General features: G+C 43.8%; 1 protein-coding gene across 1 annotated transcript; it reads left to right on the top strand.

Moving 5' to 3' along the window:
- The first annotated feature begins 18 nt into the window (after positions 1 to 18).
- On the top strand, positions 19 to 21,637 carry itgav (integrin, alpha V). The gene is made up of 30 exons (XM_028991148.1): positions 19 to 506; positions 1,468 to 1,598; positions 4,212 to 4,303; positions 4,548 to 4,662; positions 5,112 to 5,173; positions 5,275 to 5,320; positions 6,028 to 6,150; positions 6,264 to 6,308; positions 6,806 to 6,849; positions 6,942 to 6,998; positions 8,306 to 8,358; positions 8,463 to 8,668; positions 8,832 to 9,023; positions 10,522 to 10,567; positions 10,964 to 11,071; positions 11,849 to 11,904; positions 12,644 to 12,798; positions 13,712 to 13,849; positions 14,185 to 14,252; positions 14,337 to 14,484; positions 14,623 to 14,715; positions 14,851 to 14,930; positions 15,374 to 15,454; positions 15,571 to 15,676; positions 16,829 to 16,987; positions 17,081 to 17,197; positions 17,401 to 17,514; positions 17,606 to 17,713; positions 18,076 to 18,198; positions 20,370 to 21,637. The coding sequence occupies exons 1-30, from the start codon at positions 337 to 339 to the stop codon at positions 20,466 to 20,468; spliced, it is 3,135 nt and encodes a 1,044-aa protein (XP_028846981.1). The 5' UTR covers positions 19 to 336; the 3' UTR covers positions 20,469 to 21,637.
- The last annotated feature ends 266 nt before the right edge of the window (positions 21,638 to 21,903 follow it).

Genomic DNA, 21,903 nt, shown 5'->3' with positions numbered 1-21,903 from the left:
GACTCGTGTCGACTTGGCGCGGCGGTTCCACGCAGCCGGGACGCGCCGTTCCCCCTCCGCCAGGAGCGCGGCTGCGGAAGTCGGCGTCGCGCTGCGCGGCGCTGCGGTGTGGTGCGGTGCGGGAGGGGGGTGTTACGCTCAAACCGGTCAGCCTTCACTTCCTGTCTGCTCGGACGCCCCGAGCCCAGGCGCCCGAGCGGGACCCGTAACCAGCTGGAGTTCCGCTCGACATGGAGCCGGGAGTCGGCGCGGACCCCGCGCGTTTGTGATCCGGACCTCCTCTCCTCTGCTCTCCTGCCCGCGGTCGGTCGGTCGGACGGGAACGTCCCGGCGAAGATGAGGCGGCGCGGGCGCGCGTGTCTCTCCGCGGCGGCGCTGCTGCTGCTGTCCTGCCTCCAGCACGGAGCCCCCTTCAACCTGGACGCGGAGCGGCCCTCCGTCTTCTCCGGTCCGCGGGGAAGCTACTTCGGCTTCTCCGTGGACTTCTTCAAGCCCGGCGACAAGCAGTAAGTCGCTTCGCTTGCGATCGATCGCTTAGCACCTCGCTGCGCGTTCGGTCCCATTTTTATTTGCTTAGTTCGCCGATCGTTCTGGCTGCGTTTTTTTTTTTTTTTTCTACTCCCAGATGTCATCCGTAATCTGGGTTTTTGCGTTTTGCAAAAATGTTCACGCACAAAAATCTGCCACGAAATCCCGCATACATCGGTATTTCTGTTCAGATTTCCTCCCCCCCGTAAATCGCTTGGTCAACTTGAGCCCTTTAAAAAAATAATAATCAATCGCTCAACGATTTTCAGGATTTTTAACCCGTTTTTAAACATTTTTATTATTTTATTATTAAAAAAAAAAAAAAAAAACGAATTACTTGTAGGGTGACGTGGCCGTGGTGTTAATTAGAGTCTTTAACAAAGATCAACAACCAAATTGATGTGATTGCTGCGTTAGTAGTTCTTGTGTAGCGTTAACTAATGCGCCACGACGCCCCTTGTGGCCAAAAATGTACCTGCCATAAAATTCTCATACATCAAAAATTATTATTATTTTTTTCCATAATTCACTTTGTCAAATCCTGAAAATGATTGAAATCTTGATTGTTTTGTAAGTGGCTCAAGTTGATTGAGTGATTCATGAAAAAAAATCGTTAAAAAAAAAATTGATGGATGAGGATTTTATGGCGGTTTTTGTGAGTGTACATTTTTGTACACTACACTTGGCGAGAGGGCAGACCTGAGGAACGGGGCGCAAGGGTTAAGCAAAAATCTCCTTGCAATCTGTCTGTAATATAATATATCCATTAGAACATATGAATTACCATGAAATACTCTGTAGTGTGACATCCTGGCTCAGTCCTATCTAGTATCCTGTCTATTATTACAGTATTATTACAGTATTCTTTTTTTAGAAATCGTTGGTGAATAAGGACGAGCACTTGTTTATTCTTCCTGTTCCTTTCCCCCCACTTTGCAGATTAAATGTGCTGGTAGGCGCCCCGAGGGCCAACACCTCGGCGGCGTCATCGGTCACCGAGAGGGGAGCCGTCTACAGCTGCCCGTGGCAGGCCAGCCAGCCCTGCAAGCAGGTGGCGTTCGACGCTACGGGTGAGCTGAGCGCTTAACCTTCTTATTGGACCTGTAAACACACCAAAGGTTGAACAGCAATGCAAGTTTGCCATGGTTTCTAAGTGAGTGTTGTGATCTATTGTGTGTGTGTGTGTGTTGGGGGGGGTGCTGTTTTCCAGCTCAAGTTCAGGCTCATCCCGGAATGCTGACGGCCTTTTCTCCTATTAATTAGAGCTCTCGCTGAATCGGCTAAAAGCAGAACAATAAATAGCACCCTTCTGGAACCCCCCGGACGTCTGTGCAGTTAATTTTTTTTAATTTCGTACACCGTCCTGAGAAAGTGAGGAGCGTTTTGGCGTACTCTGGGTCACGGTCGGAGGGGAGCTCGCCTGCGCCGCCGCGTTATCTTCGCGGGTCCTTGATATTCCTGTGGCATTTAGGGCACCGTTTGTTTCTCCGTCCCTCAGATCTCATTGCCATTCCGTAGCTGTCAGTGACAGACTTTTGTGGCAAATAAGCGATGTGAAGCCAGGCCCAAATCCGTACAATGGGCCGCAACAAAGGCTTTTGTTTGTGTGGGATTATCACGATTTATCGAGCTCAAACTTCCCACCGTCAAAGGCATCGTTTAGTTTAATAAAAATGGCTTTTTAAATTGGTAATTTCCGCTTTTGAGAGTGTGTAGTGGTACGAACAGCCGGTGCTTTTTAAAGTGACATTTTTATTAGTTCCTCATATCCCTTTGGCCTGAATAATATTGACAAAGTACAGACTAAAATGCGTTCGTTTCGTTTCAGGGAGTTCTATCCAAAATCCTGTCTCCTTGCCGGTGCTGGCCGCCGTTTTACCGTAAGCGATGACGAACCCACAAAAGGCCCCTTTGTGCCAGTCAATCTGCTGACTGAAGTGAACAGCCCCGGCTCAGATTAGAGAGGGACGTGGGGCGGGAAGGGGGGATAAACACTGTAATCACTTCACGTGCGGAGAACGAAGTTGTTTTCTCTTGGCCTGCTTCGCGAATTACGAGGATGTGACGACGACCCTGCGCTTTGAGACTTCTGTTGCGTCTGTTCATTTTTATCTGTTGCTCATGTCCGAGTAGATTTAGTTCACTGATTACGGGTTCAGGTCGGTGTTAATGTAGTGCAGTCGGTGTTAAGTTTCGACTTTGCATTGTGATTGGCTGAGGTAGGACTCATTTAAATGTCAGTTAGTCTATGAGGGCTTGGATATAAAATGAACTGCTGTAATGCACTTTATGTTGTTCAATGTGTTTTCTTTATTTTCATGACCATTTACGTTGGTAGATTCTCACTGAAGGCATCAAAACTATGAATGAACACATGTGGAGTTATGTACTTAACAAAAAAAGGTGAAATAAGTGAAAACATGTTTTATATTCTAGTTTCTTTGCTCTGATTACTGCTTCGCACACTCTTGGCATTCTCTCGATGAGCTTCAAGAGGTCGTCACCTGAAATGGTTCTCCAACAGTCTTGAAGGAGTTCCCAGAGGTGTTTAGCACTTGTTGGCCCCTTTGCCTTCACTCTGGTCCAGCTCACCCCAAACCATCTCGACTGGGTTCAGGTCCGGTGACTGTGGAGGTCAGGTCTCCACTTTTTGTTAAGTACATAACTCCACATGTGTTCATTCATAGTTTTGATGCCTTCAGTGAGAATCTACCAAGGTAAATGTAAAGAAAACAAATTGAATGAGAAGGTGCGTCCAAACTTTTGGCTGGTACTGTAGTTGATATAGATCATTTCATGATCTATAACATATAAATTGTTCTATAACTGTAAGCATCACCTGTAAAAGCAAGACTAGAACAGAGCAGAAAAAGCGTTATCACGAAGAAAAGAAAGAAATCTGATTTGCAGCGCGGTGGACACACAGGGACATTCCCACCAGACAGAGGGGAACAGCTAGGTCGTCTGGGACGTTACAGCGGGCAGGGAACCTCGTGGGTGTCAAGATCATCGCAAAAATGCTCTCACACACAGCACGTCATGCTGCACGTCATGTATTTCATCTGTGTTGCTTTGATGGGTTTGATTTAGTGCCCTGCCTGCGGTGCGATTAAAATCGGAGTTGAGATGCCACCCCAACCATCCCTGTTTAATTAGAAAAACTTCCTCATTCAGTTATGCCAGACATGGGCTTTTATGGCTTCAAAGCTCTGCATCCCCCCTTTTCTTTTTATTGGGCCTGTAATCAGTTTTCTAGTTACTTTGTCTGAAGGAAATGGCCGCCATGTGCACAAACATAACCGGCCTTCTGCCTTATCACTTTAGGGGACGAAATTTGAGACAACACCCCGTACGCGGTGCCAGAAGTCAGCATTTACTTTGTTGCGTAATTCCACTGATCTGACTCTAAATTGCCGGTTATTATCTTGCCGACGTGTGCGGCAAAGGTAACATGCAAAAATCTCTGGTGACGAAAGGTGCTGATTATTCCCGGTTAAAGGGGTTATTAATAGAGTCAGCTGTCCGTCCTCCCGGGGGAAGGGGGCGGGGTCAAGATTTGAGGATGAAGAGACATCTTTCCTCAAGTTTCCGTCATGCGCGAGTCAGACGTCTGTACTTGTTTTTCCTGTTCGCTCAGACCGCCGACCTATGGCCTTTTTGTCCGTGTTTCTTTTTCCCCCCAGATGAGCGGAAGAACACGAATGGAGAACAAATGGAGTTCAAGTCCAACCAGTGGTTTGGCGCCACAGTACGGTCGGACGGAGAGCATATACTGGTATGTTACGAAGTGCAAAACGGCCTGTATAAATGGCAAAGACGTGAAAATTTGTGGGTAAATCCCCTGAAACTTCATGGCTGTATCAGTACTTAAGAACATAGTTACATTTATTATGACACATATCAGTACTGATATATTGAGCTTGGCCCTGTTTTCAGTGGAAGTCCCCACTATCAGTCAGAGAACTATGTCGTGTCACCCGATTAGGACGGAGAAATGATGTGATTTCTGTGATCGGCAGGCGTGTGCGCCGCTTTATCAGTGGAGTACGTATGGCCTTTCAGAGCGAGAGCCTGTTGGAACATGCTATCTGAAGAAAGGGGGCAACATTGTTGAATACTCGCCTTGCCGATCCAGTAAGTTGCCTGCGATGCCAGCATGTGCATAGTCTGTGTGTGTGTGAGTGTGTGTGTGTGTGTGTGTCATATTTTGTTTCCCCAACGCAGCTTGTCTGAGGGCAGCATGTTATATGCCAGCTTGACTGTAGGAAAACGAGCCTCTACTCTACTGTTCTCTACTTCCTCAACTATTTACAGATTCATTTCCACGTCTGCATCCAGTTCTTTTTCGAACTTAAGACCCTGATGTGACTAAATGTCATGAATCAGAACCACAGACAGTGGCATGTTGTTAATGGCGTAACTGCACAGTGTGTGGACCCACTGATGGATATTAAGGGGTTAAATGGTACGTGCCATTGTACATGGCACATACCATATGCACACAACATATGTATGTGCATATTTGTGTTCTGCATGTCTGTTTGTCATTTTAATCTTTTTTTTTAATTTCTGATTTTCACCAGGCTCACATTCACCAGAAGGACAAGGGTTTTGCCAGGCTGGTTTCAGTGCTGATTTCGTGAAGGTTTTTTTTTTTTTTTTTTTTTTTTTTTAAATCCAGCAGTAAAGCTCGTTTGTGTTGTTCACACATATTAACAAGCCTTTTTTTTCTCTTGTCTCAACCAGAATAAGAGAGTCGTTGTTGGGGGACCGGGAAGTTTTTATTGGCAAGGTAACTAAAAGTAATTGCATTACTTAAACTGATTTAGCCCTATTTGCTTGTTTGCAAAAGCCAAACAAACGTGTCTTCAGTTCGTGTTGGTGGCTGGGATGCGGCCGAGTATTCGCGATTTGTAGGAAGATTCGGGTTTGCGACGGTCTGGTCAGATAAGATGAAAACCAGTTCAAATTAGAAGAGTGTTTGAGCAGAGCGAAGCGCTTTTTGCAGAAGAAGAGTGACGTACACTAGTTAATTACAGCTTGCGGCGGTAATTACGTGTTAAGTGAGTTTTGCCGTTTCACCTCTAAGTGCTCCCTGATTATCGTGCGGTTGTGCATTGATAATTTAATGTTGGGTATTTGAGTGTGCAGTAACACCTACGTGCTGATTTAGGCAGATTTAGAGCAGCGGGGTGAGTTTTGCTATAATTAACAACCCACTTCATTTATGCTGCTGTAATAATGAAAATGCAATTATCAGTCCAACCCTACAGTCTAGAAAAAAAGGAATGAATGCATGCTTATTAAGGTGACAGGCTTTGCTTTGGAAAGTTGACAAATCACTTTAATACCTCTGCATTTGGCTTTCATTTCTAAGTGTGGTTTTACCTTTTTTACCTTCCTATGCAATTAGTATCAACAGCCGTTTTGACAAATGGTGAAAAGTGACAAACCTGTTATGCAACGGGTTGGATTTACGTTGCCCTTCTTCCTCCGCAGGTCAGCTGATCTCAGACGACATATCTGAAATCATAAACAAATTCAACGGCGATTTCATCACGCCGTACAGCGAGCAGCTGACCACCAAGCCTGCCGGTCCCCAGTATGATGACAGTTATTTGGGTAAAGGCCTCTCTGCTTGGGTTGAGCAGAGAAACTTCACACAGGCTCTCAGATGCCGTGGCCCTCATGTCTTAATTATTAATATATTAATTATGTCTTCATTTTTTTGGTAGGATACTCTGTGACCGTGGGGGACTTCAATAACGATGGCGAAGACGGTAAGACGTAATACATGCATTGTGGGTCTCCTGATGTGGAGTTCTGGTGGGTTTCCTCCGTGGTGCTCCACATGGTCCAAAGACGTGTAGGCTAGCCTGATCCGTTCAAACCTTCACGGTCCATGACCCTGGTAAGCGCAGTTAGAGGAAGGATTGTCGGCGAATGGAAGTTTAAATATATGCCTCGGGTGGCACGTTACAGTGCCATCAATTAGACGTGTTTTTGCCAAGTGTTCCAGGCACCGCTCCAATCCCGGGTAAATATAAAATATAATCAGATAGGAAATGGGAGTTTTTCCCTCCCTGATGTTGTTATCTAGCGTTCCAGCGCTGACCCAGAGGAGTGCCCGCTGTTTGTTCATTTAGCACCATATATACAGATCGAGGCGGCGTGTGCCGCACCCGAGTGGCGTCGAGTTGACTCACTCGTTCTAGACAGACAATGGGGGGGATTATTGTCTCGACTCATACGTGCTCCCGTTTTTCCTTTTAACCAGATTATGTCACAGGGGTGCCCAGAGGGGAGAAGGCCCTTGGCTATGTGAGTGGATCAACCACTTTTACAACTTAATTCATTAATATCAACATTCCCCGTATGTGAAACTCTGCTTCATTTTTGCGTTGTCTTGTCAGGTGAACGTGTTTAATGGGAGCAATATGGAGTCTGTGGTGAACTTTACTGGTGTGCAGGTATGCAGCAGTATTTTGATTCTTGTGTTGGATGAATGTGAAGGAGCAACACTTCCTGACTCCGCCGGTTCAGGATTCGAGTTCCTGGCGGCTCCGTTTCCTTACCCGCTGGTCCAGCAGGTGGCCAATACTGCGCATGTGATCTTTCACCCGGCAGCGCTCCAGGACATCTTCAATCAGCAAAGGGCCCATTTTCAACCCCAAAAAAGCAGGAAGTGAGAGCAACTGTAGTCAGCAGTGACAGCAGTGTCCAATGTCCCAGAGAAACTTTCGCTCCCAAAAGCGTGATCTGGATAAAACTCCGGTACTAGATCGGTATTATTGCAGTAATTTGTGGAAATGCCCGGTCAGTAGGTCACTTTGTCACAGACCTTGAGCCCCATTCAACGCTAGACCGGAAGTGGCCTTACCACGCATTTTTAACGGAACGTCCTCTGTGGTTGTGGCCCGGTTTAGCTGGGTATTTGTTTACAAGCCAGGAGTTCATGTCCCAAATCCACTCCCACATCTGGAAGCCATTCTCGGCGCTGTTGACTGGTTTGGGAGAGTGAAGAGGGGCGGACGGTGCGGCGTAGGAGTGCGCAGTCAGCAGAGGACTTGGGCAGGGCGCCCAGACCGCTGGTTCACAATCCCATTCGCTGTGATGCTACTGTAGGCCTCTCTGAAGCTGTTTATAACACGACTGAAGACAACCCTGCTGGTGGGAAATAGTGAAACCACCAACATTCTCTTTGTGAAGATCCTGTTTTCCGTTAATTTGTGAGTCACAAAACCAACTTGAGTTTTGTGATACCTGTTCCCATTGGAAGCTTGCACAGCAGGGTGTAATGAAGAATTTCCTTCCCCTTCACCCTCCTCCGTGTAACGCAGAGATGCTCACAGTCCGTAAATCACAGGCCCTCAAAACCAGGAAACACTGGCCAGGGTGCCGGCTGTGCACCGGATGCAGCTGGGTGCAGTACAAGATATAATACAAGATGCATGTTTTATGGGAAAGCTTGAATTTACATTTGCACAAGTGGTTATGGCAATAATAATTGTGGAATTACTTTAATGTTAAATTACTAATATTTTTTATCTTGTTTGCATCCAGGTGAGTTTGGTAAGTTAAGAACATTTGGGCCGTGCCTCTGATGTGTGAATAAAATTATACATGATAACACTAGCACCAGTGGAAATGATCCAAACTGTAAATTGGTCAAAGTTGGCCATTAGAATTCCACTTTTGTTTTCAGTGGTTGGTTGATTATTGCCTTTACTGAGGATGACTTTAAACCTGGTTTCTCTTTCATTTTTGTTTTTTGTAGATGGCTGCATACTTTGGTCATTCAGTCGCAACGACTGACATTAATAATGATGGGTAGGTAATGCACAGTGAGCTCAAGGCAGTTCTTTGTCTATATATAAAAATCTAAAACAATTTCCTGGTCAAGAAGGGTAAAAACCTACGGTTCTGACCCTCAGCAAGGTAGATCTGTTTGTTGGAGCACCCCTCTTCATGGACAGAGGGTCCGATGGGAAGCTGAGGGAGGTGGGCCAGGTGTATGTGTACCTGGGAAAGGGCGAGTTCTTCTTCCACACCCCCCAGAAGCTGACAGGCTCTGAGATCTACGCTCGATTTGGAAGCTCCATCGCCAGCCTGGGAGATGTGGACATGGATGGGTTTAACGGTATATAACTTCATTACTGAAGCTGAAGCCATCTCCCACTTACATTTTAAAATGTAAAATGTTCATTCAAGTGTTGTGTGTAAATCGCAATTATTTTTCTTCAAATAAATACCCATAAAGCCTTTCAAACAAGAGCTTCTAATATAGTCTGTCATGATTTCAGATGTGGCCATCGGAGCGCCCTATGGCGGGCTGGACCACCGGGGTCTGGTATACATCCACAATGGCAGAGCGACAGGTCCTGACCCAGTGGCCTCCCAGGTTCTGGAGGGGAAGTGGGTCTCTGCTTTCATGCCACCCAGCTTTGGCTACTCCATGCATGGAGCCACAGATATCGATCTAAACGGGTACCCTGGTAAGGCACAGTTCTAATTTTATACATTTATACATTTTAGATTGCCTAATTGGTTCTAAGTTCATTAAAATTTGCACAATTTAGTAAGACAAGGCTGTGTCCTCTTTAAATTGTTCTTGTGCATCTACTACAGTCCCTGACGAAAGTCTTGTCGCTTATCTATTTTGTAGAAACACCTGCTATTAACCTGACTTTTAATTAATCAATTGGTGTTAGAAATAGCTCATATGAAAAGCTAAAACCCTACCAAATGATGTTTAATGCATATGAAATGAATTAGTTTCACTGAAAAAAGATTTACCATTTAATCAAGACAGAATGGTCAAATTTTAGCAAGACAAATTTTAGCATACAGAAATATGTCAGCAAATAAAGTAGTGGTGCTGTGAGATCCAAATTTAATATCTTGTATGACCTCCACGAGCTTGAAGGACTGCATCCATGTGGTTAGGCAAGGATTCATTTATTGATGAAGTGGTATAATGTGACTGTGGTGTATTTCAACAGAAGATTAATCTGAAAAATCCACCTTTGGTCACTTTTCCAGCGTCCATCCTTTTAGTACGCTGTGGGCCTTGGCAAATGTGACATGGTTTTTCAATTTTTTAAGTTTTTTTTTTTTAAGTGAAGTGATTGTCACATGTGATACACAGCAGCAGAGCACACGATGCACACAGTGAAATTTGTCCTCTGCGTTTAACCCATCACTCTAAGTGAGCAGTGGGCAGCCATGACAGGCGCCCGGGGAGCAGTGGCATCTTGGCAGATCGGGATTCAAACCGGCAACCTTCTGATTACAGGGCCGCTTCCTTAACCGCTAGGCCACCACTGCCCCGTCTTTTGTTTAGTGGTGGCTTCTGGGCACTGATTCGACCATGGAGGCCATTTCGAGACAGAATCTGACAAACCGCTCAGGTCTTCAGTTGCCTGACCTGGGCTTGTCAAAAACATCTCCAGTCTCTTCAGATCTCTTTTTTTTTTTTTTTTTTTTTATCCTCTGTACTGACGCTGAGACACATTGAAGGTGTCTGCCACATCAGCAGTGGATCTGGTCTTCAGCTTCTTGATAATCAACACTTTAGTCTCAGGGTGAATCTTAGGCATGTTTGCAGAGGTCTAGTTGATGTGAAGGTTTTCTTTTTAGGTCTGACACCTGAGACCTAACTGATCCATTATTAGTCACAGCTCATATGACAAGGCGACAACACTTATGTTGACTCAGTGGGCTTTACCAAGCTTTTAATATTAGAATACTTTTTGACCGTTTCGTTTTGCACTGAAACAATATTACAAAAGCTGTTGGGATTAAAATGAGCCATTTCTTGTAAAAATCCTGATTAGAAATATATTCCAGCAGCACTTGAGGTCAATTTGTACACAAGCGACAAAACTTTTGTCAGGCACTGTATGTGAGTGGGAGTGTGTGTGTGTGTGTGTGTGTGTGTGTGTTTGCTTGCTTAACACCTACTGTCTGCTTCTGTTGTCTCCTGTGCCACAGACTTAATTGTTGGGGTTTTTGGGGCCGACAAAGCTGTTCTGTACAGGTACTGTGTATTGCATATCCCTTGAAGCCATCACCAGTAGAGCCATTAAAATATTTATTTTTTCCCTCCAGTTTGGTTTTATGTGCAATTAGTTAAACATTAACACAGAAAACAGCGGCTGCCTAGTTAAACAACACACCCAGCGAACGTTCTGCCAACACGCAGTATGTCACAGACTACTATTGACCGACACACAAGCTCACAATTTGGGATGTCCCCTCAGGCGGTGTTTATTCACACACTAGACTAGATCGATTTGCTGACCGCATATTGGTGGCTTTCGTTTTTTTTCTGATTAAATTATTTCTGTTTAAATGTCTTTCTCCATTTCTGTATATGTGTGAATTGTGTCATTGATTTGCTTCCAGAATGTTTGTTAACGGTTCATCCTCTTAGGGCTCGGCCAGTCATCAGTGTGAACACCACCCTGGATATAACCCCCCAGATCCTGAACCCGGTGGAGAAGAGCTGCACCCTTCCGGGAACCTCCAGCTTAGTGTCCTGGTGAGAGAGCTGATGCAGCGTTCTGCACGTGCCAACACATGAAATAAAATAAAATTTCCATTTGCTCAAGCCTTAGTTTAGTTTAGCCTTAGTATTGGTTTTAATTGAAATGATTAAATTGCTGTTTGACAAACTTTGGCAGTTTTGGCATCCCTTTTTTTCATTCTTTTTTTGGCAAACTGGGTGAACGATTTCATGTCCTTTCAGCACTTGAAAGACTTCATTTCATTTTATTTGCAGATATGTATACCTGTTTCCATCATAAAACTCTTTTGTAATGTCTTAAATCATGAGACACTAGCACAATAGTGTCTCAAGATTTATTTTTTAATTTTATTCATGAATTTTTAATGTGTTTATTTATTATTGCTACACAGTGATGCATGTATAGCGCATCTGCCAGTACATTCGTGGCTGGAACAGTTTTAACTATTTAACACAGCAGCAAGCATCAGCAGTAGGCAACAAATCAGACGTTTTCTCCTGTCCCTGCTTGTTCCAGTGAACATTAGTTGAAGCCCCCGACCCCCAAATCCCAGTGTCTGCCTTTGATAACAAGTAGCTTGTTTGCTTGAGTGTTTCCCATATAGTGGAGCAACAACAAAAAGCCTTCCATATGGCGCGTGTAGACTAATAAATGATTTAATGAAAAGCTTATTGTTGGCGTTGTGCTTTGATTTACAGTTTAGGAAATTGCTTGTGCGCGGCCCCTAGCAGCTCAGGCGGTTTTAATGAATCTGTCTGCTGTAGGCTAATTTCACTTCTGTCTCTCCCCAGCTTCCGAGTGAAATACTGCCTGAAGGCACGAGGAAGAGGTGCTCCGTCTTCCTTGAGTAAGTGCCCGATAATCCACACCGGCTGTCATCAGTCCTTTTATAAATCCGAATTTCAAGAATGGGTCCTGTTATGAAAAGTCAGATGATGAAGGTCTTAACCACAGACTGAATGTCATATTTATTTTTTACTTCTTTAATTTCGCTCCCTGTACTAATTAAAGCATAGCTGCAGGCCGTCTGTTAGGGCGCACTGTGTGGTGCGGAACTTTTTATGAAGGTGTCATCCGGCTCTCACGCCGATCTCCCAACATGTGTAATGATTCCCAGATACGCCGCCTACTGTTTGCAGACCACAGGCGTTGCACCCAATTCATTATTTTGGTCGACCCCGTTTGAAGTTTGGAGCTTGCCTACTGCTAATGGGTCCTGTTTTAGGAGCCCTGTGAGCTGGACTGATACCCGTTGACATGCCTGGCCTTTACAGCACTTCAGGATAGGACAAAATGATAGGCCGACTGAAAAAGTCAGCTGTAAATACGATTTATTGTTAATAAAATAATTTTAAACTTTGCATTATCTACAAACAGTGCTTGTTTAATCATTGTGCCAGTTAATAAGCAGTCTAAATCAATAAAAGGATTTATTTAAACAGGAATTGGATATTACAAACATCTGATATTGGATGTTCTAATGTGTTATAATTAAATTGTTGTGAGCCAAGGCAGGCTCAAATTGCATGGCGCCATAACCTTTTGACGGAACGATAATGTTCATTGCACTTCGCTGTCCTTTGCAGATTTCCAAATCGATTTGGTTCTGGACAGACTCAAGCACAAAGGGGCGGTGAAACGAGTGCTGTTCCTTCACAGCAGGCAGTCCCAGTACTCCAAGAACATGACTGTGTCCAATGGCAGAGGCCCTGCCTGTGAGGAGCTGGAAGCCTACCTGATAGTGAGTGTCTGGCTGATTTTGCTTACATTTTGTTTCTCTATATATTACAAAGAAACAAAGTGGTCTTAAAATGGGGTCCTGTAGTACCTCACATCAAAAAGGTGCCAATAATTAATTGCAAGCCAAATGTATGAAGTCATTTCTTTAAATATGGGTGACTGAATGGGTTACTGATTGCTCTGGTGAAGAGGTCAGTGCTTCCCACGGACCTTTCCAGTACTGTGAGTCGGAAGGAACAAAGCAGAAGAGAGACGTTCGTTTTCTAGCTGACACACCACAAAAAACAGGCTGTGTGAGCGCAGAAACTATTTTGCAAAGCATCTCTGTTGGAAAAACTGCTTAAAAAAAATGCCTTAAGGTATTTATAATGGCATGCACAGTTGTTAAATTTCACCTTCTAAGACCTTATAATACAAAACAGTCACATAACGGGCAACACAGACAACACTGAGAAGCAAATGAAAGCGAAGTGAAGTTTCTGCATGGCACACACGTTTATGGGCCATTAATATCTGCATGTGGGAAATAATTCGATTCTCTTGTCTCTAGGGTGCATGTACTTATGCCATAAACTGAGACAGGCTGCGGCTGCCTCAACCCTGGTGCGAGAATTGCTTGTTTTATCTCTTCCCCCGTCACAGCTCTGGGACCCAATCAACACAGTCAATCAACACACTACATGGGAACCTCTGTGATGTTGAGCTGATAAAATGAAATATATTGTGTAATCTTTATATAAATATATTCGCATTTTTCCCTTGGGCCAAAAATGACGCGTCTCTCGTCGGGATGCTGTTTTTCCTGTGCATAAATGGAAGTGGTAGAGCAACTGAGCGTTGCCCTCAGCTGGGTGTCTGTCGAGGCTGTGGAAATTCCCCAGGACTGAGCTCATCGCCTCCCTCTCTCCGTACAGGATGACTCAGAGTTCAGGGATAAGATCACACCCATCGCCGTGTTCATGGAGTACAAGCTGGACTATGGGATGGCTGCTGACAAAACCGGACTGCTGCCCATCCTTGACCAGAGCACACCGGCCAATGTGACCAGACAGGTAGCCGCACACACTGAACCCTGCAGAGCTGGAGCTGTTCGCGGCCTGGGCCGCTGGCGTGTGGGCCGGTCCGGAGAAGAGGGCGTTACCTCTCGTGTGCCTGAGTGCCAGATTTTATAACGGTGTGAACTTAACAGTCCCACAAACAGCTGTTTTTGGGGTTATGCATGAATATTTTCTTCACAATCTTCTGGATAACTGCAGTAGTTTACTATGAGGTTTTGGAAGTTCATTGAAACAATGATGTCATAGTCATGGTAAACCATCAAAGACGGCCACGAGTCTGCATTGTTGGACAATAGGTATCATGGTTGAACACATGCATATGTTTACAGGCCCATATATTATTGGACTGCGGGGAGGACAATATCTGCAAACCAGACTTGAAACTGTCTGTGGTCAGGTGAGTCAGACACGTCCCGATTTATAGTTCCTCCACATGCGAGCACGTCCTGGTTGAGTCAGACAGTCACCTGCGTCTCCACAGTGACCAGAAGCAAATTTATATCGGTGACGACAACCCTCTGACGCTGCAAGTAACGGCAGAGAACAGCGGAGAGGGGGCATATGAGGCGGAGCTACGCGTCATCATGCCCCCACAGGCAGACTTCATTGGAGTCGTACGCAACAGTGAGGTTAGCTTGACCTTTTATGGGCTGGTGGGGGATTTTTTTCTGTCTATTTTCAGCTGTTTTTATTCATTCGGATGTGCATGTTTGTTTCTGGCGCCTTTGTTTTGACGTTTTGATCGCTGCTCTGTTCCGCCTCCTCAGACTCTGTCTAGGCTGTCCTGTGCGTACAAGAAAGAGAACCAGACCAGAGTGGTGGTGTGTGACTTAGGAAACCCGATGAAAGGAGGCACAAAGGTGGGCAGATTTCCTACAGCTTCATACTGAACCTGCTGATATGTGTCTGATCAGATTCAGTGGAAACTTTGGTTTCATGGTGAAACAGGAAGACATGTTGGTCTCACCGTGCTTAACCCCAGTGATTTCCTTCAGGTCCTTGCTGGGCTGCGCTTCAGCGTGCACCAGCTCTCAGAGCAGGACACTTCAGTGAAATTTGACTTGCAGATGCACAGGTACTTTTATTTCAATTGTGGGACTTGTCAATCACACATGTCAGTAAACAATATGTCAGTGAAGTATTAATTTCTCCCTTCCTACCTTTGTTACGTGCATGTCCTGGGGTGTGTTTTATATGACCAGAAACTGTTATTCTCTACAGCTGCAAATATCTATAATATGCAAATATTTTCGAAATGCATGCACGTTGTTGTGTGCATATGGCAAATTGCTATTATGTATTTGTATATAGTTTATTTTTGCATTATTAGATTACTGTGATGCTTAACATTGTATTATACATCACTTTCATACATGTCGAGTTGATTTCAGGAACTTCCTGGATCCCTGTTTTGCAGCTACAGATATTGAAACAACAGCGCCACCTGCTGTTCTTTCTGAGATTTGTCTTTGCATGCCTGTGATTTTTTGACATTTTCATTCTGGCTTTTTCTTCTAGTTCCAACCAGTTCAATAACACTAGCAACCTGGTCTCTAGCGTTACAAAGCTTGCAGTTTTAGCAAGAGTGGAAATAAGAGGGTACGTAATTTTTGGGGGTATAAAACCATTTGACTTGAGCCTCTGTAAGTACTGGCATGGAAATTAAATCTAAATGTTTTTTGTATTGTTTTTTTTGTGACCCCGCACAATTTTAGGGTATCTGCCCCTGACCAGGTCTTCCTCCCCATCGCTAAATGGCAGCCGAAGGAGAATCCTCAGCAAGAAGATGACATCGGACCACTTGTCCTTAACGTTTATGAGGTTAGATATAGCTCTCATTGTGGCGCTCACACAGTGTCTATGTAAGGAATAATTCACAACAATGTGTTTTTCAATGTGCAGTGTTGAGGTAAACAGCCATACAGAGGACACCACACATATATTAGATATAAAATCAGAAATGCAGATTTGAGCAAAACCATTGTCTATTCTATTCATTTATGATTAGTTTAGACTTTTTTTGGTTTTTCTTATCTCCTAACACAATTACAGGGTGTTGTATGCTATCCAGCTCCCGGACAAAATATATATTTAATATAGGTCCAGTCAATCGTTTAACGAAAGATGATATGCGGTGCAATAATATATTCAACCAATAGATTCTGCTGTTTTTATTTATTTAATCCCCCAAAGACACAGACAAGGCAGGAGAGACGTTGCTTGTCAAGGTGGCCACCCTAACTATAAAGCACTGCAATAAACAAATGATGTGCCCTGTAATCAAGATTTTATCACTTGCATAGTTATAAACAGCAGCGCAACATGCATTAAAAGACATCCTGAACTGCTCTGTTTATTAGCTGTGCATAGTTAAAGATAGTCATGAAATAAATAAAATATAATGAAAGGGGACTAAAGCTAGTTGTAAAAAAAAAAAAAAAGCTTTGGGCAGTTCATAAACACATTTTATTCATTTGCAGTCGATTGTATATAGACTGTATTGTATATTGTTGTTTTTATACTGTTGTGAAAATGAGGTGATTGTCATCGTGAAACATAGCAAGCGGTGCACACAGTGACACAACGGAATATGTCCTCTGCTTTTAACCCATCGCCCTTGGTGAGCAGTGTGTGGGGACAGTATCTTGCTCAGTGTCCATTTCCACTAGTCCAACCGCTGCCCATTGAGCTTGAGAGACACAATCAACCGGAATCAAATTCCTTGTATATGTTTGCCCACATACTTAACCAATAAACACTATTATGATTCTAATGTCATCAAATCACCTCAGAGTGAATCATCCCACTTATACCACTGTCATTGGCTACTTTACCATCTTATGTCCAGGACATTTCATTCATAATGTAAGCCGCAATAATTTAAAGAATAACACATAAAAATATATACACCTGGTGCTATTATAATGATTTCATGAACTTTCGTGAAATAATGAACTTTTTTTGTGTTGCTAGCTTCGTAATAAAGGGCCAAGCACATTCAGCAAGGCCATGCTGGACATCGAAGTGCCATATAAGTACAACAACGGCTCAGTGCTCTACATCACAAAATATACGGTGGACGGTGCTATGAACTGCAGCACGGATATGGAGATCAACCCTCTCAATGTATCGGTACGTCTCTCTCCCTGAACCTCAGCACCTGAGTGCACTGATCACTGGGAAGGGTGTTGATAATGGTAAATATGTCCCACATATCTTACCCAGAATCCCCTGCTGACTGACAAAAATGTCACGCTGTCCAGTGGGGACCGGGCAAACCGCAACCACGTGCACCGTAGGGATCTGGAGCGAAAGCAGATGGACGGAGATCTGCAGACACTGGTATGATTACGGCTCTAATGCATGGTTGGTAAAGAGCATAATTGTATTAAATATTAATGTTGTGGAGTAATTTGTTAGTATCACATACTGATACTGCTGTTTTTTTTTTCTTTTCTGTATCTATTTTTTTATGGATTTGATGTACAGATCAATTCAAAACTTTATATTGTGCATCCTCTGTGTGTCACCTGTTCCCCTTCCAGGATTGTGAGAAAGCCCAGTGCCTCAAGATCAAATGCCAGGTTGGCCGTCTGGAGAGAGGCCAAAGCGCCATCTTGTTCATCAACTCCAGGCTGAGCGTGGCCACATTCCTCAAGGTGCAAAACCAACTTCTCCCGCCCCCCCTAACAAGTGTCCCACAGAGCTGACCTTCTAACCAGAACCACGTCTGCTTTTATCTTCCTCCAGGCTGAGAGTCAGAACCAGTCCTACATCGTGAGATCTTCAGCGACATTCAACGTCATAGAAATGCCCTACAAAAACCTGGTGTCCGAGTTCCCGTCCAACAGCACTGCGGTGAGTTGTGACTCCTACAGATGGGACTTTTTTTCCACAAGCAGGTATAATATATTTTGCGCATGTCAGAGAAACTTTGTAAAAGCCCATTGCATTTGGTAATATAAAACAGGAACCGCACACCCTGTACTTTGAGCTAAATTGCATGTACCAGGCAATAAACCAAGAAACGTATACAGTTCTCACATGTGGTTTTAATGAGGAACAGTATTTTGGCAGCAGCCTGGTGCTTTAGACACGACCATATTTACCACGACTTTGTGTAAAAATCACAGGCGCAGAACAGAGCTGCTAACGAAGCCTGTCCAACATCGCATTTCTCAGCGTGTAGCACTGAATGAAAACGAGACTCTGATCCGTAGGTCAACTTGGCGGTGATCTGGGTGAAGACGGACTATGCGCAGCCCGTGCCAGGGTGGGTCGTGGCTTTAGCGGTGCTGGCTGGACTCCTGCTCCTGGCTCTGCTGATATTTGTAATGTACAAGGTGAGCGACTCGGGTCTCAAAGGAACTGTTTAGTTTAATCAGTTTTTTGCTGAATACAGGTGGTGTTGAGATTTCTAATACTCCATTTACTGCCTGTCCAGGGCAATCATAAAAGAAAGAAAAATATATATGTATAAATATGTATATACACACTTAACTAAACTAAACCTTAAATACTGTACATTATGTTCTGTACAATGAACAGGACATAACTGGACAACATTATGTAGGATGCTTGTAAGTGGATATGTTGGATATTTCAGACAGGACACAAAAGACAAACGTGCAAAATGAGCAGAGACGTGCAAAATGGTCTGTATGTTATCAGGTCCATAAGGCTGGAAGTGTATTGTTGTTGAGTTTATCAGTTATCAGTCGTGTCCATATTTAACATACATTACTGTTTCAAAATCTTAAGCACCAATAAAAACCAGTGAAATCTAATAGGGTTCTCACAGGTGAGGGAATTTTTGGAATATCAGGGAATTTCATTAAAGGCATTTCCAGACAGGGAAGGTCAGGGAATGTAATCATTTGGGTGCCAATTCATGGAATTATCAGGGAATTCTGTTAATAGCGTATAGTGCTGTAGCCAAAACCTGATGTGTATCTACTAGAGGTGTTGAAATTAAGCGTATAATCGATGCATCACGATGAAGATGTGGATGATATTGCATTGATGCAGTGCAGAACCTTATCGATTACGTCATAAGGTTTTTCTGGCGGCGGTATAAAAATTAGTGCCGGTAGTGACTGTGGCGGCCTGATCTGAGTACAGTAGGAGTAGGAGTTCCTCGTACCAAAGTTGAGATTTATTGAACTTTGACCGGTGCGCACGGTGACGTTTTTTCGGCCGATTGTTCTCAAACGAAGCGGGAATGGAGGAAGACCTGATCTTAACAGTCTCTGAGTGTCCAGGGATCTACAACACAACATAATCGTCTTAGCGGTAATGTTGTTTAGAAAACCCGAGCTGAGCCCCGCGGCGAGCAGAAAAATGGTCTGTGTTCAGGCCGAGCTCATCTGACTGACGTCTGGACCAGGCATTTTTCTGCCGTTTGTGGCTTCAGGTTTGTAGCGGGTTTGGGTCGGTGTGTAGTAGAGGAAACTCTGGTGAAGCGTGCAGAGAAAGGAGGCCTGCTGGGAAGGAAAAAGAATCTCACGCCGCTGCTTGGGTTTCCATCACGCTCTCTGCATCAGGACCGGGGCAGACGACCAACTCTGCCCACAGCAGAGTGACGTACTACCAGTCGTCATGTGACAACGTGGAAAGTGTACGGGAGGCATCACGATGCATCTATATTGAGGCTTTGATAATCATTATTGAATCCTGAGGCCAATGAAGGTTCACACCTCTAGTATTTACATGTCTTTGTTCCCAGTGAAGGTTTTTGTTTTGCGTAAAACTTCTCTTGCGCTAAAATTGTGCTCAACAAATCCCAACAATGACTTAAGTGCAGTTTTGAATTCTAAAACCCCTTTAAATGCCCTTTTATGCTCAGCACACAAACGTTATATTGGACATTTTTATTTTTTTTTTAGTGAAGTGATTGTCACACGTGATACACAGCAGCACAGCACACAGTGCACACAGTGAAATTTGTCCTCTGCATTTAACCCATCACCCTGAGTGAGCAGTGGGCAGCCATGACAGGCACCCGGGGAGCAGTGTGTGGGGACGGTGCTTTGCTCAGTGGCACCTCAGTGGTAACTTGGCAGATGGGGAACCAGCAACCTTCTGATTACGGGGCCGCTTCCTTAACCACTAGGCCACCACTGCCCCTGTATATACGAGAGGTCGTGGAATTTCTGCTTTTTGGTCAGGGAAAGTCATGGAACAGTCAGGGAATTTTAGGTCTGACAGTGGGAACCCCCTTGATCTAAGCTGCAAGCAATTTTGTTAATGCAACAAAAGCCCCCATGTCAAAGACTGATCCAATATTGAATGATCCTTATTTTTCATCATTAGTTTACAGGGTTGGGAGAGACCAACACCCAGTTCTTCTAGCACATCTTTACATATATCAGCATTTTTACTTTTTAATAATTAATATCAGTGTGCTTTTACATTTTAGGTATATTCCCATCCTGAACTATTTCAGGGTTACTGTTGGGAAGATTGAAAGACTACTGCACAGGACTGAATGTCTGTCCGTCTGTCTGTCCAACAGTTGGGATTCTTCAAACGAGTGCGCCCCCCTCAGGAAGACTGCACTGAGAAAGAGCAGCTGCAGCCGCACGAGAACGGGGAGAGGAACACAGAGGCATGAGCCGACGTCTCTCCTGCACAGACCAGCACAAAACACAACAGCTGTGTGTGGGTCTGTGTGTGTGTGTGTGTGTGTGTGTGTGCTCTATTCTGCCCTGTTTCTTGAATATTGTACAAGGCCAAATCCACAAAAACGGTCCTCTCCACAGCTTGGTTGGACAGTACCGGTACTTTATGGCGTGCGAGTGTGTGCAGGAATGATTGATTGCTACCCGACACAGGACAAGTGCAGAAATATGTCTGTGTCCTGGGACAATTTGCCAATCCTGTTTTTACTGTGCTTCATCGTAACCTGCTGGGTTTAGTCTATGCATCCCGAGTGCACTGATCATTGGAGATTTTATCTGCAACTCTCATTCAACTACGAGGCATTTCCGCCATTGTTTGCCCAGTTTAGAACAATGTAAGAAAGGCCTTAACACTCCTGGGTTTCGAGCAATGCACCTTGCAATAATCATATGTTCCGTACAACTACTACTGTGTATTTACATCCGGAGTAACGTCAGTCCAGAGGTACTTCCAGCACATCTGATTACTTCACAGAAGATGTTATTTAAATGCACTCCTATTTTCTGTTAACATGACTATTTGAAATGAAATGAAATGAAATACTTAAATTATTTTTGCTACAGGTGGAAGAAATTAACACTTTGTAATAGACACATTGCCATGGTAATCAGATACTGTAAACTGTTAGATATGTTTGTTTTTTAATATTACAACTTGCTACTCGTAAAAATTTCACAAATAAATGTTTATAGTAAAATTTTACTGTTTGGTACTTTAGACAGCAGAGAATAATTGTTGCATACACTGACCGTGCCTGTTAAATGTAGTTCGTAGATCGAGAAAGTGACAAAACTGGTGGTGAGATTGACCCTATGCTATATCTGTTTACATGAAAGACTAAATTAATCCTGATTAACCACCAGGAAGTGGCTCGACTATCATAATGAATGCTAGTAATCAGTGTAAAGCTTTTCTATTTGAAAGCGTGTGTTTGCGAAGCCTTTGTGTCATGTTGTTATTATGACCCATGATCGTGAGTTGTCAGGTTTACCTGAGCGTCTTAAATTAAAATTGCTTCGCCCCAACTGTATCTGAACCTTCGGTACCACATTTTTACCACGTTTGGAATACATAAACGTCAATAAAAGGTTCAAAACATGAGCTGTTTTCAAGTAATTTCTTAATGTAAAGGGTGGGCCATTTATATGGATACACTTTAGTAAAATGGGAATGGTTGGTGACATTGAACACATTTTATAAGTGGTCAGAAACTTGTAAATAACTCATGAAAGAATAAAGTTACGTTAAAAACCAAGCACACCATTGTTTTTCTTGTGAAATTACCAATAAATTTTATGTGTCACATGACCCTCTTCCTATTGAAAAAAACAAAAGTTGGATCCAAGATGACCGACTTCAAAATGGCC

The sequence above is a fragment of the Denticeps clupeoides genome, chromosome 9, assembly GCF_900700375.1.
Source record: "Denticeps clupeoides chromosome 9, fDenClu1.1, whole genome shotgun sequence".
Lineage (NCBI taxonomy): Eukaryota > Metazoa > Chordata > Actinopteri > Clupeiformes > Denticipitidae > Denticeps > Denticeps clupeoides.
The sequence above is the reverse complement of the archived record's forward strand: the minus strand, read 5'-3'. Positions and strand labels throughout refer to the sequence as shown.

Coding starts and splice junctions, on each gene's coding strand:
- itgav (XM_028991148.1), top strand. CDS start 337: ATGAGGCGGCGCGGGCGCGCGTGTCTCTCCGCGGCGGCGCTGCTGCTG. Junction 8,669..8,831: donor GGACATGGATGGGTTTAACG/GTATATAACTTC, acceptor TCATGATTTCAG/ATGTGGCCATCGGAGCGCCC. Junction 9,024..10,521: donor CGATCTAAACGGGTACCCTG/GTAAGGCACAGT, acceptor CCTGTGCCACAG/ACTTAATTGTTGGGGTTTTT.